We start from the raw sequence: 18,369 nt of genomic DNA on the forward strand, positions 1-18,369 counted from the left end.
TTCATTGATTTTAGAGTGGAAATTAACACAAAGATTGGAATCTTTGGCTGAAACTTCACTGGTTCGGCTATTAGTTCAGAAGGGCAATATGGAGAGGAGATAGCAGCATTACTTTTAAATACTTTGGCCCAATTTGGTAAAATGGTTAACTTATAAATTAATTTTAACTTATTTGACTATTATTAATTGTTTAACTTTGTTAAAAAAATTAATATAAGTGTTTGGTTAATTAGCTTTTTGTAACTTTAAAATGCTAAAATTCAAAAAGTTACTCAAAATAACTTTTTCAATTAGCTTTCTGAAAAAAGAAATTATACCAAACAGCTATCAGTTAACAACTAATTTACCAAACACTTTTCTACAATCAGCTAATGTTATCAACTAGTTATACCCTCTAATTAACCAAATCAGCTAACAACTAACAATTATTAGCTAACAGTCATTTATCAAACATTATCTTTATAAATTAGAAACTTATAATTTTAAGAATTAAAACTAGTATGAATTACAAGCTTACCAGTTACATCGAATAAATTTAAATTAAAACCATACTATATACTCCTAATTTTTACCACTCCTCTCCGTGAGACGAGTTGGGGTCATGATTGAAATGTAATACTTATACTGAAAAATGTAATACTAATTAGGAATAAATTGTTTGTTACTAATAAAGAAAATGTAAGACTTTTTAAATCAAAATGTAAAAGTATTATAGTTTTTTTTTTTGAGTGAATTCCATTTTTTGTCCTACTGTTATAGGGGCATTTCCAATTTTAGTCCACCTTAATTTTTTTTGCCACTTTATAACCACTATTATTGAATGTGTTCCACTTTTAGTCCCACCGTTAGTATTTCCATCAAGAGGTCGTGTAATTTAGGGGTATTTTGACGTTTCTTCTCATCCAAAACTATGTTTGACTAAAGAAATGAGAACATTAAACATAAAACTTAAGAAACCTCGTCGGCCCATGTTGGAACGAACAAAATGATGTTGCTTTGGCTTCCCATTCTCGTTGTTCGAAGAGCCATATTCGAATATCGGAGGAGGAGGACGAAGCGCCTGGATTAAAAGAGAAGAGACAAACATAAAAAGACCAAAATACCCTTGGATTATACAGCCTCTTGATGGAAATATTAACGGTGGACTAAAAATAGAACACATTCAATAACAGTGGTTGTAAAGTGGTAAAAAAAATTAAGGTGAACTAAAATTGGAAACACCCCTATAACAATAGCACCAAAAATGGAATTCACTCTTTTTTTTCAAAAGTATTATACTTTGTAGTAACAAACACTTTATTTTTTATTAGTAGTAGAGTGTGTTTGATTCATGTGTTTACAGACCACGAATACTAATCAAAATCATAGTTAGGATCAATTGTCTTACTTTTTTATTCTTAAATTTTTAAAATCTTTATTCCCATTATAGGGTTATACATAACGGAAAATACTTGGTGTACTCCCATTTTAAACTCCCAACTTGTACTCCCTCTCACATGCTCTTGATGTAGACATTTTTCTGTGGACCCACATGATGAAAATAACCAATCCTAATTTGCCACCTCAGGGAGTATAAATGAGGGAGTAGAATTTTGGAAGTTTATGTAGTAGAACTCATACATAACCAAATATTAATATTGGTAATCATTCCAATTCCACTCTACTACCAAATATGCAAAATACTTTCACCAAAATCAATTACCATTACCAAGTATTTGATTTACATTTCGATTTTGATTTCCTTGTGCGAATTAAACACATCATTATATTTTTCAGTATATGTCCAAAACCCGTCTCACGAACAAGAATCCGTGAGACAGTTTTACACAAGTTTTTGTCTTCTATAGTATTAAATTACAATCACAATTTTGTTTTTTTAACCAAACGGTCTCCAAATTTCAGTTGATTTGCTCCATTCTCCAATAATTTTGACCAGTCATTCCGCTGCCCCTGCGGGAAGACAAGAGCAACGTATCTCCAAAGCATTTCCATTTTCCAGGATGGCTTAGCCGCGTCTCTCTTCTTCTCTCCTTCTTCCCACTCCCACCCTTATATACATTAGCGCGCACGAACGGATACGATATACATATTTCTTCTCACCTCTCTCGGTATATCACAAAAAATGGAAGCTAAGATCAGCGAGATCATCGAATCGGTTGGGAATTTCTTCTCCGGCGGTGATCAGATTCCGTGGTGCGATTCCGACGTCGTCGCTGTAAGTCCCTTTCTCTCTTTCTTTCTGTGTAGTTATATATTTGTGAATTAATAAACAGGAGAGTTGTTATAAATGTGATTAATCAAGAGCCTTTGCCGCTTAAACTAATTTTGCCGCAAAAAGGAAATAGTAAATGAGATTCAGATTTCATTATCCTTTCGTTTTATTTGCTTTTCTTCGTAATGCTCTTGTTTTGATGAACATAGGTCGTATTAAATTACGGTGTTGATTTTAAATAAGCTGCAGAAGCTCTCCCCCTTCATCACTAATTAGTATTGTCTGAAGACATGGATTTATTCTTGTGGTCACTGAAGGGAATTCTCAATGGCTCCTTTATCCTTTTATTTTTATAAAAGCTGCTAAACTCTTTGTATATAGCTTCAATAACTTACTTTTATGCTTCTGCATCCTGCATAAGAGTATTAAGAGTTAATTCCACCGGAGGTCCCTTGTTCTTTGGTGTCAATTTTAAAGTTAGACCCAGACTATCGTTTTTACCATTTTACATCTCAGACTATTGTTTTTTTTTTTTTTGATACTTTTAGTCATTCTCACGATTTTTTCTATTTTTAGTAAGGGTATTTTTGTCTCTTTCATATATATATATTTTTTGTTATTTATCCGGTTTCAACCAGTTTAATTGGTTTAAAACTTTAGGTAACCCTGGATTTTTAGTAACCATATTTTTCAACCAATTTTTAGTAAAGTCCTAAACCAATTAAACTGGTTGAAACCCGAAAAATAACAAAAGAAAAATATAAAAAGACAAAAATGCCCTTATTAAAAATAGAAAAAATCATGAGAAGGACTTAAAGTGTCCAAAAACGATAATCTGGGATATAAAATGACAAAAACAATAGTCTGGGACTAAATTGGAATTGCCACCAAAGTCAAGGGACCTCCGGTGGAATTAACTCGAATATTAATCTGAAGTGTTGTAAAGTTTTCTTTCTTATTGTTATTATTATTGAGGGAGGGGGGTCATGGTCCTCATGGATGTCTAGGTAGTATCAGTGAGCTTTGTTTTTTTTTTTTGCCAATTTCCCTTACAAAACGTTGAATTATCTCCAGGGTTGTGAACGCGAGGTTGCCGAAGCTGAAAAAGGTTCTTCTGAAGAGCTTAAAAGTGAATGCATAATGCGTTTGTCTTGGTCCCTTGTTCATTCAAAACGGCCAGAAGATGTTCAGCGCGGCATAGCAATGCTTGAAGGCAAGTATCACAATGGAAACTTAGCCCCTCTGCCACATTCTTGGCCCTTTTCCACAATGTGTCATTTTCTATCTATGGAAATGTTTTATGAGAATTTCTTGAATACTTTGAGATCTAGAGTTGTCCTCTCTCCTGTGTTGTTAACTTGTAATGGTATTTGTTTCTTGGGGTAGATATATAAAGTTGCTAATTGTATCTGGGCTTATGTGGTGACCAAACTAATATTGCTTTTCTCTTGGCTCCCTTTAAGAAGCATTCCACACTTATCAAGGTTGTCATTTGCAGCATCTTTGAGTAGCAACTGTAGTCCTCTGCAAATGAGGGAAAAGCTATATCTTCTGTCTGTTGGGTACTACAGAAGTGGGGAGTATCCAAGAAGCAGGCATCTTGTGGAGCGTTGCTTGGAGGTTTGGTACAATTGTTCTTGTTTGGCTAGATATTCTGCTTAAGCTACTTACTATCTTAGTCTATTCTGTTACTCTGCACATTGAATCAATCTAAAGCTATAAAAAGAAAAAAATTCCTTTTCCTGTTACTAGTTTGTTACTGAAAATACAGAAGGTACTGCAACAGTGTGTTAGAACCATCTTATATTATTTCTTTTTTCCTTGAAAGTATTTATATATTGATATACCAATCAATAACCAATTAACCATATGCAGTATAGTATTAATCTTCACTTGTCCTAGTGCAAGTGACTTGATTATTATGAAGGTTCAATGTTTCAATTTCTTAAATCAGTTTCTAAATTTTGTTCACTACATTAGTGTTTGTTCATATAGATTGCACCAGATTGGAGGCAGGCATTGACCCTCAAGCAGGCAGTTGAAGAGAAAATCACAAAAGGTGGGAATCCTATTGTAACATTTGGTTTGATACTTTCCTCACTGAAACAAATGACAGATGTTTGTTCTTTCGCGATTTGTGTGTTTTCTGATAACAGATGGAGTGATTGGCATCGGCATTGCTGCCACTGCTGTCGGACTTTTGGCCGGTGGAATCGCAGCTGCATTGACTCGCAGGTGATTTGAACTTATGTACATGAGTAATGTGCATAACAACCCCATATTTCTTTCATTCCTTGGCTCAGTTTTGAAGTTTTGCTTTTGTCCACCCTTGTAAAACTGTGAAATCTAAAACTAGAGCTTTAAAAATAGCCAATTTTTGGTTCAGCAGCTATGCTTGATCTGTAGTTAATCTTTGTGAGGCTTCCCATATGATCTGTCACTAACATTTATAATTTATATGAAGAAAAATAATTAAATTTTTAAATAATTTTGTCCTTTATAAATTGAAAGATAGTTAAGTAATATATTTTCAATGAAAAATTAGAACTAGAAAATTTTTAAGTATAGATAAAAAATCAAAGCCAGTCTCTGGAGACTTGACAGGCCCTTTTGGTGTCTCCTTTCCTCTTGTCAAGTATTAAAATGTTTGGGGCAACTACCAAGTTGGTTAGGCTATTAATTGAGTAACCACAAAGGTTACAAGTTCGACTTCCAATGAGAGTGGCTTATTGGCTTTTTTGATTTGAGGTGCTCAACTATGGACAACCTACGTTGTCCACCTTGCATTGTGGATCCTAGTCCAAAATGACATTCACAGATTATGTGTCTACAACTAACATATTATGTGTCTTCAGTTATTCAGTTAATAGATTATGTGGCTATAAATAAATTGAAATCACGACGTAATATGTTAATTACAAACACATAATATATTAATTACATGCACATAATATGCATCTAACATATTATGTGCTTTGTTGTTAACCTATTATGAGCTTATAGTTATTAGTTAACATATTGGGGGTGTTTCGTAAATGGTTGTTAGCTAATTGGGTTAGTGGGTTTGACTAGTTGATAGCATTAGCGGATTGTAGAAAAATGTTTGGCAAATTAGCTGTTAGCTGATTAAATACGAAATGGCTTTTTCAAAAAGTTGATCGAAAAATTTACTCAAGCAGCTTTTTTGAATTTTAGCATTTTGGAACAATAAGTTGTTACAAAAAGTTAATTTATCAAACACTTATATTGATTGTTTAACCAATTCAAACAACTAATAGTGGTCAAATAAGCAAAAATTGGTTAATAGGCTAACTATTTTACCAAACAGGATCATTATTTACTTGCACATAATTTATTAACCGAAGACGCATAATGTTAATTGTAGACACATAATTTTTGGACCATGGTTCACAATACAATGTGGACCCTGGTCCATGGTATAACAATTTAAAATGGAAAATTATTCTGTAGACCCGAGTCCACTCGGGTCCAAAATACACAATTTACATATTGAATGCTCACAATTTTGTAAAAGGTAAATTGTGAACCTTAAGTATGTAAATTGTGAACATTTAGTATTTAAATTGTGAACACTCTGTATACAAATTGTGTGTTTTGAATCTGGGTCTACCTTGTAAGGTGGTCCATTGTATAACAATTGGAGGAAAATTCATTTTCTTATGTTTGGTTCATGGAAAATAATTTTCATTGGAAAAAGTTTTCCTCATTCTTGAGAAAACTTTTTCCTTAGCTCATCCTATACATTTTGTTTTTTCATGGGAAAAAATTTCCATGAAAAACTAGTATGACAATTTTTCCCTCATAATAATTTTTTATGAGTACTATTGACTCAGAATTTGATCATGTGACCTTCCCTCAAGAAGAGCCACAGAGGTGTCATTTGAGCACAAGATGCTTGGCACCAAACTTTATTAATTATTATTATTATTATTATTATTATTATTATTATTGTTGTTGTTGTTGTTGTTGTTGTTGTTGTTGTTGTGTAAGGTTATATTTGTTATTATACTATTTATTCCTTACAATTTAAATCCAACCAAACAATGAAATTAATATTCTTAATAATTTACTAATTTACTTTCAAAAAAAATATTCTTAATAATTTATTTTCCATCAACCAAACAATGTAATTAATTTTTCGGATACAATTTTTTTTAATGAAATTTCAATTCTATTCATCCTCAAATATTTTCTGCTAACAAAACGGGTCGTAAGTGGTATGTGTCAAATAAGATTACAATCTCACCATTGCTATGTAGCGACCAACCTTAGTCCAACTCGTTGACAAATTAAATTAGCATCCATCTCATTCAAAGGCATTGATCCAGCATTCTTGAAGAGATTATCATTAGGATATATGTATCCATCTAGTAATCTATGGCAAATTATGCCCTGGACCCGTGTCCACAATGAATTGTGGACACGGGCCCAAAACGACATCGTTTTTAAAAAAAAACGCGTCATTTAGTTTTAAAAAAAAAAATTTTGTGCACGTTTTGCCGTTAACGCCATTAACGGCGTTATTTTTTTTTTTTTTGATTATGAATGTACAGTTATGCCGCTATGAATGTACAATTATGCAATTATGAAATTATAAACACAGAGCTCTAACATTATGAACTTACAATTATGAACATATATAGTGATAAAATTATGACCATGGAGCTTTAAAATTGTGAATATAGAGCTTCGAAGATTATGAATGTACAGTTATAGAGTTATGAATCTACAGTTATGGAGTTATGAATCTACAGTTATGAGATTATGAATCTACAGTTATGGAATTATGAATGTACAGTTATTGATCGAATTATGAACAAAGAGCTCTAACATTATGAACTTACAATTATGAACATATAGTGATAAAATTATGAACATAGAGCTCTAAAATTGTGAACATAGAGCTTCGAAAATTATGAATGTACAATTATGGAGTTATGAATGTACAATTATGGAGTTATGAATGTACAGTTATGACGTTATGAATGTACAGTTATAGAGTTATGAATGTACAGTTATAGGGTTATGAGCGTACAGTTATGAAGTTATGAATGTATAGTTATTAACATATAGTAATAAAATTATGAACATATACTTCTATAACAAAGTGATCTGAAATTTAAAAAAAAAAAAAAAGAAAAAAAAGAGAGATAACAGTGCCTAACGGCACTGTTACCCGTATCCAGCAAGCATGCTGGACACGGGTCCAAGGCATAACGATTGTCTATGTATGTCAATTATCAAGAGAATTCAAATCAATTAATATTATTATATATAATTATTTTTGGTATATTATAACTTTATTAATTAAAAGCTTAATTGTGAAAAAAAAAAAAAAAAAAAAAAAAAAAAAAAAAAAAAAAGCGCTACGGATGTGAAATGTGGATGCGGCGACAACAAGGGCAAGTGTTAGTGTGTGAAGGTATATAAAGAAATAAAGTAGTACATTTGTAATAAGTTATAAATTTTGACATAGTATAAAGGGCTTAGTTCTAAGGCTATTCACACCCTTGTAATTTTTTCGCACTTTCAAATTGTCATATCACAAAATTTACAATTATTCACTACTTATCTCGGAAGTCATTTTACGGGTTTCCAAACACACTTAAGTGAAAAAACTGGTGACTTGTCCATAATGAGCTACTTCTACGAGCGAGTAAAACTTTCACATTGAGATTGCTAAGATTTAATCTTCCGTTATTTGATGCAATTTTTCATAGGGAAGCAACTGAACTACATACCTATCCATGACGGTTCCATTTCATTTTCTCAGCTAATAATTACTATTACTCCCTCTGTCCCATTTTGCATGTCTTACTTTCCTTTTTAGTTTGTCCCAAAATGTTGTCCTCTTTTCAAAATTGAACATCACCATCATTCTACTTTTTCCCAAATTACCCTTATAACTTTTGCTTTTATTTCCAAAAGTGAAAAAGTGAATGACATAATTGGAAAATATATAGCATTTACTTTAATTTTTAAAAAGCGTGCAAAAAGCAAATGAGACAACCAATTCGGGACGGAGGGTATTATTATTCTTGATGAAAACTTTACATACTCACAGTTCAGTTATATCACTTAATCAATAATATAATACTACAATCGTTTTGGATTATTATTGTTTAATTATTTGATAGTAAATAACACAAAGTTGAGCAGTTTGATTCATTGAAGTCAGGGAATTATTACATGGTAGTAATTACTGCGGCACAGCCCACAGTGTTGTCACATTACCCATTTTCGTGTTCAAGCTTTGGGTGATTGGCTGATTGGTCTCCAACAACACGTACCATAATCAACTAACTGTGCAAAAACGTGGGCTACTTTCAATTCTGTCCCACCTCTTCTTGCTAGGATAGCCCAGTTAGTTCCATCATCTACCTATCCTATGTATAATGACACCTCAAGTACTCAACCTTAGCTTCATCACAAATCACAATCATATATATATCATCCATGAATATTATTTAATAAACATTATTCATTGCCATTAATACATACAATTATTGCCTCATGCCTGCCTGCTCTATTCAAACTAAGAGCATCAATATCATAGCATATTTTGAGGATAATAGCATAGTGCAATTTGATTTGGCAGAGAGAGGTCGAGAAGGTAAGAAAGAGAAAAAACAACCCCCTGCAAAAGACGAGTTATTTGCAGAAAGTGGGACCCAGACAATAATTTTCTCCACTCCCGCGGGCTGAGTGTGAGGGTCAAAACTGCGCCTAGCGGGCGCACCTGACACTCATTAATATATTAACTTTTTTATTTTAAAATTCAGTTTTGATTTGTTTTTTTTTTCTTTTTTTCTCTCCTCTTCCATCTTCTCTTTCCTAATCACTCTTACAAAAATTCCTCAAAAACCGCACCGAAATTAAACTACTATGGATGCTCTAAGGGGTTGTTTCGTTCACGAAATGTTAAATTACCTTAGAAAATGTTAGAGTGTTGGGAATGTTAGATTACTGGAGTGTTAGTTTCATATGTTTGGTTAAAATTGATGTATATATGTATTATAAACCTGTTTGGTTTAAACATTATTATATATATATATATATATATATATATATATATATATATATAATACACTTAACATATTTTAATGTATTTTGACTTTAGAATTAAAATATATAAATAAAATAATGATATCATATATAATTACATGATTTAAATATAATTAACTAAAAACTTAACCAAGACTATGTGGTCTAATGGTACCCGGGTTGGACTTCCATTTGGAAGGTTACGAGTTCGAGCCTCAGTGGAGGCGTTATTGGTTCTTTGTGTTTCAATAGGTTGAGAAAGTATATGAACAGATACTACAATGTAATAGGGCCAGTAACATTCAAAAAAAAAACAAAAAACTTGAACTTGAGAAACAAAATTATTTCATAAAACAATATGACGTAATAAAAAACAAAATAAAATATATAATTACAAAAAAAAATAAAATAAATATGATACATATAATAAGTTAATATAAAATATATATTTTATAATAATTAGAATTAAAATGACAAAATTTGTAAATATCCATGGTAATCTTAGATAATTTAAGAATGGTTAGGGACATTCCCTTCAAAATCCTATGTGGAAGGTATGTTGCATTCCTTGAAGAATGTTATATTCCCTTGTGGCCCGTTTGGTTTACGGAATAGGCCGGGAATGGCATAGCATTCCCAGTAATAGGCCTATTCCGTTGTTTGGTAACCATTTCTATTACCAGGAATAATATTCCTGGTAATAGCCTATTACCTCAAATAAGGTAATAGCTATTACTAGGGCCCCCCTGGTATTAGCCTATTACTGAACGCTCAGGAATAGATTTTAGAATCTATTTCCTTTTTTACCCCTTTCTTTAACCTAATTTTATTATCCTATATATAAATTTTTCATATTTCACCACCGTCATCGTCGACGCCACCACCAACACCACCATCGCCGCCCTCACCACTGCCACCGCCACCACCACCACTACCACCGCCACCACCACCATCACCACCACCACCGCCGCTGCCGCCACCACCACCACCGCCACCAGAACCACCACCCAGCAGCACCACCACCGCCACATCCGTCGCCGCCCCCACCACCACTACCACAACTGTCACCATCACCACCACCACTACCACCCCAGCACCACCGCCACCGCCACCACCACCGCCGCCACCGCCACCAGAACCACCACCCAGCAGCACCACCGCCACCACCATCACCACCACCGCCACAACCGTCGCCGCCCCACCACCACTGCCACAACCATCACCGTCACCACCACCACCGTCGCCCCCACCACTGCTACCGTCGCCCCCACCACTACCACCTCAGCACCACCGCCACCACCACCGTCACCACCACCACCGCCGCCACCACCGCCACCACTACCGCCGCCACCCCCGCCACCATCGCCACCGCCACCACCGCCACCATCACATATTTTTATAAGGGTATTTATGTCTTTTAAAACATATTTTAGTTCTATTCCTTAAATCAACCAAACACTATAATATAAGTCATAAAGTCTATTCCTTCCGCGAACCAAACAATAGAATACAATTCCTATTCTATTCCTTGCCTATTCTATTCCTTATGGAATAGCATTCCTATTACCTCAAAATTCATTCCGTGAACCAAACATGCTGTTGGGGAAATAAGATTACATACATGAACCAAACATGGGAATATAAACTTTGGAATTTCACATACGCTTGGCTATGTTATATAACTTGAACCAAATACCCCCTAAGGGGTTTGTTACAGATACATAAGAATCCTTTATATAAAGGAGCCTAGGAATTAGACAAAGGAGACGGAGAACAACTTTCTCATGTACAATATTTCTTTCTCCTTTTTACTCCATGTCCATGCAATGGTGGCTTTTGTATATGTGCAAATGGATTTCAACTTGGCTTAGCCTAATAGGTATGTGGTATGATTTCCACGTTAAATTCTTGTGTCGTGCTTATTCATTCATTCCTTGCAAACACTTTGTATCATTCAATACTTTTTATGGAGAAAACAATTTTCTCCAATCCATCACTCTATTTACACAATCATATCAAATAAGAATAGAGTTAATTACCGATTTGGTCCCTCGACTATGAGGATTTCACCACTTTGGTCATCGACTTTCAAAATTGACCAATTGCATCATCAACTATGGAAACGTTAACCAAAATGGTCCTCGGTCTGTTTTACCGTCAAAATGCAAATGTAAAATAGGAAGTTCAATTATTCTTCATCTTCCTTAACATGCCCCTGGTTTCGATGTCTGCTGGAAGCCGCCGCTGTCGTGCCTGCGGAGAAGATAAAGTCCGATGATTGAACTCATAGACGACAGGTTCCCAATAATTGGACCTCACGAAAAACCTCCACAAACTAATTGCGCCCTCCGATTGAAGATGAAATTCAGTCTGTTTATTTAAAATCTAGAGTACCAGAGCGGCATTCTCGAAAATCACGGTCTAAACGAGAGTTATTTTTCGGTGAGGCACGGAGGCTTAGTGACGCTATATCAGGACGCCCATTCGCCGGATGGCATGATGCCGGAGATCGAATTGGAATAGACGAGGGTTTTTCGTCACGAGAAGTACTCGTCACTTAGTCTACATTTTCCCCTCTGAGTTGGTTGTTAGGTAAATAGCTTAGCGATTGCTGTTTGAGCAATCACGAGCAAAGTGCCCATCCTCCGCACAGCTGAAGCAACCTCCTCCGCTACCGTAGCGGCCACCACCACCTCCGCCTTCGCTCTATGAGCACTCCTTAGCAAAATGCCCCTCCTGGCCACATTTGAAACAGCCTCCACCATGGCCCCCGCCGCTGCCACCTCCACCATAACCTCCACCACCGCCTCCACCTCCATACTCGCCACCGCCGTAGCCTCCACCTCCGTAAGCGTTGAAATGAGAAGGAAATACACACCAGAGAAAGCTTAAACAATGAAAATACATTTTTATCCTCCATTTTAATGTCTCACAAACGGCAGTTTCGACTAAGGACCAACTCGGTAAGAAATAACATAGTTGAGGATGCAATTGGTCAATTTTGAAAGTCGAGGACCAACGTGGTGAAATCCTCATAGTCGAATGATCAAATCGGTAATTAACTCTACATATATACATGAGAAAATTTTTTACATCACATCACTACGTTTTAAAATGTCACTCTCATTCTCTTTCTAATTACAATTTGCGGTCCCACTTTTCTCTGTTAGAACCCCCATTAATGACTTTTAAGAAAGTTTGACTATGTACATGTAACACGTACGAATATAATAAAAATGTTGGGATCAATTTGGCATGACTTAAGCCAAAAGGTTATGATTTTATCCTTTTTTAAGTTTTGACTTAAAAACTTGAGATACTTTGTTAAGCTTTTATTTAAAAATTACGTTCTCTATTATATTTAAGCTATACCGCTTATTACCTAATGCCAAGTGCTAATCTCTAATAATTTTGTGTCTAAAACTTAACAACAACAACAATTATTTCGGATTATACAATTATGTGAGGTGAATTTATTAGCACTAAAATTGAGTTGTTCTTTTGTGAAAGATTAGGGTTAGGTTTGTTGATGAAATAGGTCTAGGTGGGACCCTAGCTAATCTATGTCTATGTATTCAATTCCTCTTTTTTACTAAAAAAGGAAGTGCACACTGCACAAACTAGAGGTGTTGTCTATTATCAATAGGCTGGAAAGGCAAGGGGGCTCTCTATGGCCTTTCAATGAATGTAAAAGTGTAAAACCTACTCCATTTATTATAGTTTGCTTCTTCTCACTTTTGAACGCCACACACTTCTTTCTCTTTGAGGAGTGTCGTTCTCTTTCTTTTGCGACTTTAATTTGGTAGACTATACATCCTCTTCTTTGTAATTACTCCAAACTTATTTAGTTTTCAAATGATAGGTGCTATTCCCACTTAATTAGGGTGAATTGAAGTTGTACATACTTTTATGTTATTTTTATGAGTTCTGTCTTAACTGGTCAATTAACCTCTAATAATGTGAATTATCTTAATTGATTGGAAACTTCGTCTAATCTGATTCATTCGATGTCTTACACCTAATAGCAAAAAAGACTTATTTTAGTTGGTCTCCTCATTAGACTCTTTCGTTGACAAACTATGTAGAAATGTGTTAATTAGTTCCATAAGTTTTCATACGTTATGATAATTAATTTTAATTTATCTTAAGATTAATTTTGTAACCATATGATGGTTTTTAATAGACTGAGCCCATCATAAAGTCGAGTAGGAATATAGATAGAACGAGAAAAAAATAAGAATAATATTAACTAGACGCTAGAACCGAATATATTATTAACAACTGGCTATACATAAATGAATAATAAAGTCGATTAACCCAATAATAGTCCAAGTCCAAATAAAGTGGATCAAGCCCTAACTTGATGTCTAAGCCCTCATGACACGCTTGGAATAAGATTCAAACACTGGCGCGTTGACTGGACAAGGAGAGGTAGCCACTCGGGTCCGAAGGTGATGAGCATGATGTTAGAAGTAGGGGGGGGGGGGGGGGGAGGGGACGGGGGAAGGCATTATAGTGTGGAATGAGTGCAGTGTCCAACCCCCTTTACTAATAAATATTGTTTATTATTTTCACTTGCACAATATCTAAGGTGGACTAGCTGATTGCCACTCATGTAGCTACACCCCATAGGTCTAGGGTCTGAGTTATAATCCCAATGGTTGCACCTCTTTTAAACCCCAATATTTGCACCTTTGACTTTCTTCTCCTTCGACTCTAGGCTCCAAAAATCTTGTTCATGGGCGGCTCTGATTATTTCACAGACTTAATTAACGCTTAAAACTCCACCCTATATCTCAATTGTCTTTAGACCCTGGCCCCATAACTCCATGAGGACCCTAGGTTTACATTTTCAAATTAAATGCTAATGTTTTTTTGTTAGCTAGCTACAATATGATTTTAAATGTCATTAAGGACTAATTATGTCCTACGCCCTATAAATACTAGCCTAATAGGATGGAGGGAAAGAGTGTTCTATGAACTAATGTCATTCTATTTTCCCTCTCGTGTTATTGTAAAAATTATAAAATTCTGTTTTTTTTTTTTTTTTTTTTTTTTTAATAAAAAAATTCCTTCTCAAAAAAGTGTACGTTATGTCCTTTGTTTGGCAGTTCAATCATTTAATTTGTTCAAATTTGTGTATTCAAATTAAACGCTGTAATCTAGATTGGGTATAACAAATGTTTCAACATTTTAAATACCCTACGAGGAAGCATGTTTTAAAGAAATTATGTATAATAATAGTAATAAGACAAAAAAATATTAATACTATTATTACCTAAATCATTCACAATAATGTAAAAACATAATAAAAATATTGAATCTTGTTCTAAATAATTAAAAAAATATTAATTAAACGAAAAAAATAAATAAAGTTAACTTATATGTGTTTTTTTTTAATACAAGAAAATAATGTTCAAGGTTCTTTATTTGTAATCTTTGATGTTCAACTTTGAATGTTATGTATATACTTAATCTAGTTAATTAATTGACTAAAATTAATGTTAATTTTTATATTGTATTTTTTTTTAATACACTCTAACATATTCATAATATATATGTTAACAATTATGTCAACTACGATTGGGATGTGGTTCGAACCTAAGATATTCTTTATGAAAATCAATGAGTAAGTTAAGAATATATAATAAATAGTTAACGGAATATTCGGTTACTAAAGTTTACACCGATAGAATGCGGGGGTATTTATAAAAAATAATGATATAATAGAGGGTAAAATTGGATAAATAAAAAAAAAGTACTAAAATCGAAATAATATGAACCATTCATTTTAACAAACAATTGAACCAACATTTTTTTTTATTCCTGTTATAGGTTAACTTTATATATATTATATACTAGTTTTACCGCAAATTATGTTGTGCAACCGTGTGCACCATGCATGGTGCACACAGTTGCAAAACGACACCGTTTACTATGATGGAGTAATAACGGTGCCATTAGTGGCGTCATTTAACTCCACCAATCAAATAATTTTTATTATTTTTTTACAAAACTCCAATCGACGTGTAATTATGAATATATAGTTATGCAAGTCTGAATATATAGTTATGAAGTTATGAAATTATGGATATATAGTTATGAAGTTATGGATGTGTAGTTATGCAATTATGGATATGGTTCTCTGTGAACAAGCACTTTAAGAATTCTGAATATGGAGTTATGTAATTATAAATGTCTAGTTGTGAAATTATGAATATATGGATATGAAATTATGAATGTGTAGTTATTATTTCTGAATGTACTGTTGTCAAATTATGAATATATAGTTATGTAATTCTGGACATATAGTTATGTAATTCTGGATATATAGTTATGAAATTGTGGATATATAGTTATGAAATTATGGATATATCCTACTGTTTGAATACGAAAGGAAATCACCTAACGCCGTTAACGACGATCCGAACGAGATTTTTTTTTAAAAAATGAAACGACGTCGTTTTGCAACCGTGTGCACCATGCATGGTGAACATGCACGGTTGCACAACATAACGATTGTAGTTTTACACTCGCGTTGCGCTAATGGACTAATGACCAATGTTTATATTTAAATAAGTATTTCAAAGTATATCAATGCAATATTATATATGAGAAGTTCATACATAGGTAATTGAATGTCGAATTTGTTTATTTACATAGGTAATTCAAAGTATATGAATGCAAGATAATATATGAGATTTTTTTTAATTGTCATTAAAATAAATCTTTGCAACTTTTTAAAATCAATATTACATCTAAATACTTAGTCTAAAAATGATAGTTTAAATAAATACTACTTTTGATTTTAATTTCTCTAAGGGTGTGTTTGGTTCGCACATGGGAATCAGAATCGGAATGGGTATCAAATACTTGGTAATGGTAATGGGTTTTGGTGAAAGTATTTAACATGTTTGGTAGTAGGGTAGAATGGGAATGGTTAGTAATAGTAGTGCTTGATAATGAATAAGGGAATGAAACCCTTATTTTATTTTGGTATGGTTTTTCAATTGATGGGGTATTCGAAACCCTTATTTTATTTGGGTATGGGTTTTTCAATTGATGGAGTATTCGAAACCCATAGTAGTGTTCTAAAAACCTATCAACCAAACAACAACAATCACTTTCATACCCATTCCTATGGACAAAACCCACCAACCAAACACACCCTAAGTCTTCTTAATTATCTTTTGGATAGCATTGTCATTGTCTTCATCTTCACTATTTGTATTTTTCTTTTTTGTTGGCAGTATGTCATTTGCAATTGGGTTACTGGTGGTAACATAAATGACATCGTCATACAAGGAGATTATGGTGTAGGAAGATATGGATTTGCCTTGCTGTGTATATGATTGTGATCTTAGTTATACTATCAACTCTTGATCATGCAAGCGCCTATTGATATTTTGCAGTGATAATTTCCCCCCTACATGTTTCATGTGGAAGTATTGAATAAAATATTAATATTTATTATATTTGTATAAGGTTCATCAGTAGTACCTATTATTCTATTTTCATAACTTGTTACTTGACAGTAACAATAAAAATACAAGAAAATGACATAAATCATTCCCAATAATGCAAAAGTATAATTAAAATATTGAGTCTTTGTTCTAAATATTCAAAAGATGATTAATTAAACAAAAAAAAAGAAACAAAAAAACGTAACATAGATTTGTTTTAAAAATAAAATGCAAGAAAATGATTTTCAAGATTTTTTTTTTGTAATATTTGATGCTCAACTTTGAATGCTATTTATATAATTTGTCTAATTAATTGACCAAAGTTCATGTTAAATTTTATATTGTATGTTTTAATACATTCTAACAAAGTTAATGTTAATTTTATATTCATACTATATGCTCAACAGTTATGCCCTTGATTGAGATGGGGTTCGAACCTAATACCTTATACAAACCAATGAGTAAGTTAATAATAATAAATAATAAATAATATCATAGAAGATAGAGTATAAAAAATACTAAAATCAAAATAATCTGAATAATTTATTTCATCAAATGATTTGATAGATAATTTTTAAATTTCTGTTATAGGCCTAATACTCTTAGGGGGCGTTTGGTTCAGGTCATCTTTGATTACCTAGGTAATCTGAGTCTAGTAATGTTATATTACCTTGTTTGGTTCAAGTTATGAGATTACCTGGTAATGTTATATTACCTGAAAGCTGATGTGGCGGTAATGTTTCAAGGTAATGTGATTAAACCCATTTTTTTAGGTAATCTTAGATTACCTTGAATTATTCCAACTTTGCCCTTATTAACTAATCTTTATCCTTATAATAATAATAATAATAATAATAATAATAATAATAATAATAATAATAATAATAATAATAATAATTATTATTATTATTATTATTATTATACATGTGTATATTTATATATTTAGTTTTTTAATATTTGAACATTGATATACATTCATACATATAAATAAATAAAATAAATACACACACACACACACACACACACACACACACACACATATATATATATATATATATATATATATATATATATATATATATATTATTGATGACATTATTGTAAATTGATTCATATAACCTAAAATATAACCCTTAACCAAATACGGTAATATTATATTCCATAATCCAAACCAAACACATAAGGTAATATTACATTCCGGTAATCTCACATTAGTATATATAGTACATAGATAGATAGATTATATTATATATATAGTATAGATAGATAGATAGAAATTGTATATTTACCAATTATAGATGTACGAGAACGGACAAAATAACAAATGCATTAATGAAAATAATAATTCTTTTCAGGGAAACCAGGAAAAAAAAAAGATAAAAAGAAATAGATTAAGAGAGGAAGAGAGAGAATATAATAATATAAACAAACCGAATATAATTGGGAAAGAGTAGAAGTCATCGATCTAAAGGTGCATACAGTCCAAAGCTTTCAACATCTTGTCTCTAACCTTTTTATTATTATTATTATTATTATTTTTATTTTTAATTACACTTTTCCTCGTCAATCGTTACGAATTACTCAATATATGACATTTATTTTAGTTTTATAAACTATGATTTTTAAAAT

The 18,369-nt window shown here is 32.8% G+C and overlaps 1 protein-coding gene across 1 annotated transcript; it reads left to right on the top strand.

The window, feature by feature from the left end:
• The first annotated feature begins 1,951 nt into the window (after positions 1-1,951).
• Positions 1,952-4,697, top strand: LOC109154558 (mitochondrial fission 1 protein A-like). Its single transcript, XM_019302336.1, has 5 exons — positions 1,952-2,215; positions 3,287-3,425; positions 3,711-3,832; positions 4,208-4,271; positions 4,369-4,697. Exons 1-5 carry the CDS (start codon positions 2,123-2,125, stop codon positions 4,449-4,451), a joined length of 501 nt encoding a protein of 166 aa, XP_019157881.1. The 5' UTR covers positions 1,952-2,122; the 3' UTR covers positions 4,452-4,697.
• Positions 4,698-18,369: the final 13,672 nt, after the last annotated feature.

Source organism: Ipomoea nil, unplaced genomic scaffold (genome assembly GCF_001879475.1).
Source record: "Ipomoea nil cultivar Tokyo-kokei standard unplaced genomic scaffold, Asagao_1.1 scaffold2647, whole genome shotgun sequence".
Lineage (NCBI taxonomy): Eukaryota > Viridiplantae > Streptophyta > Magnoliopsida > Solanales > Convolvulaceae > Ipomoea > Ipomoea nil.

Bases quoted from the DNA above. Each gene is read 5' to 3' on its own strand.
- LOC109154558 (XM_019302336.1), top strand. From the start codon at position 2,123: ATGGAAGCTAAGATCAGCGAGATCATCGAATCGGTTGGGAATTTCTTC. The intron at 3,426-3,710 runs GCAAGTATCACA...TGTCATTTGCAG, and splicing joins CGGCATAGCAATGCTTGAAG to CATCTTTGAGTAGCAACTGT. The intron at 3,833-4,207 runs GTTTGGTACAAT...TTGTTCATATAG, and splicing joins TTGTGGAGCGTTGCTTGGAG to ATTGCACCAGATTGGAGGCA.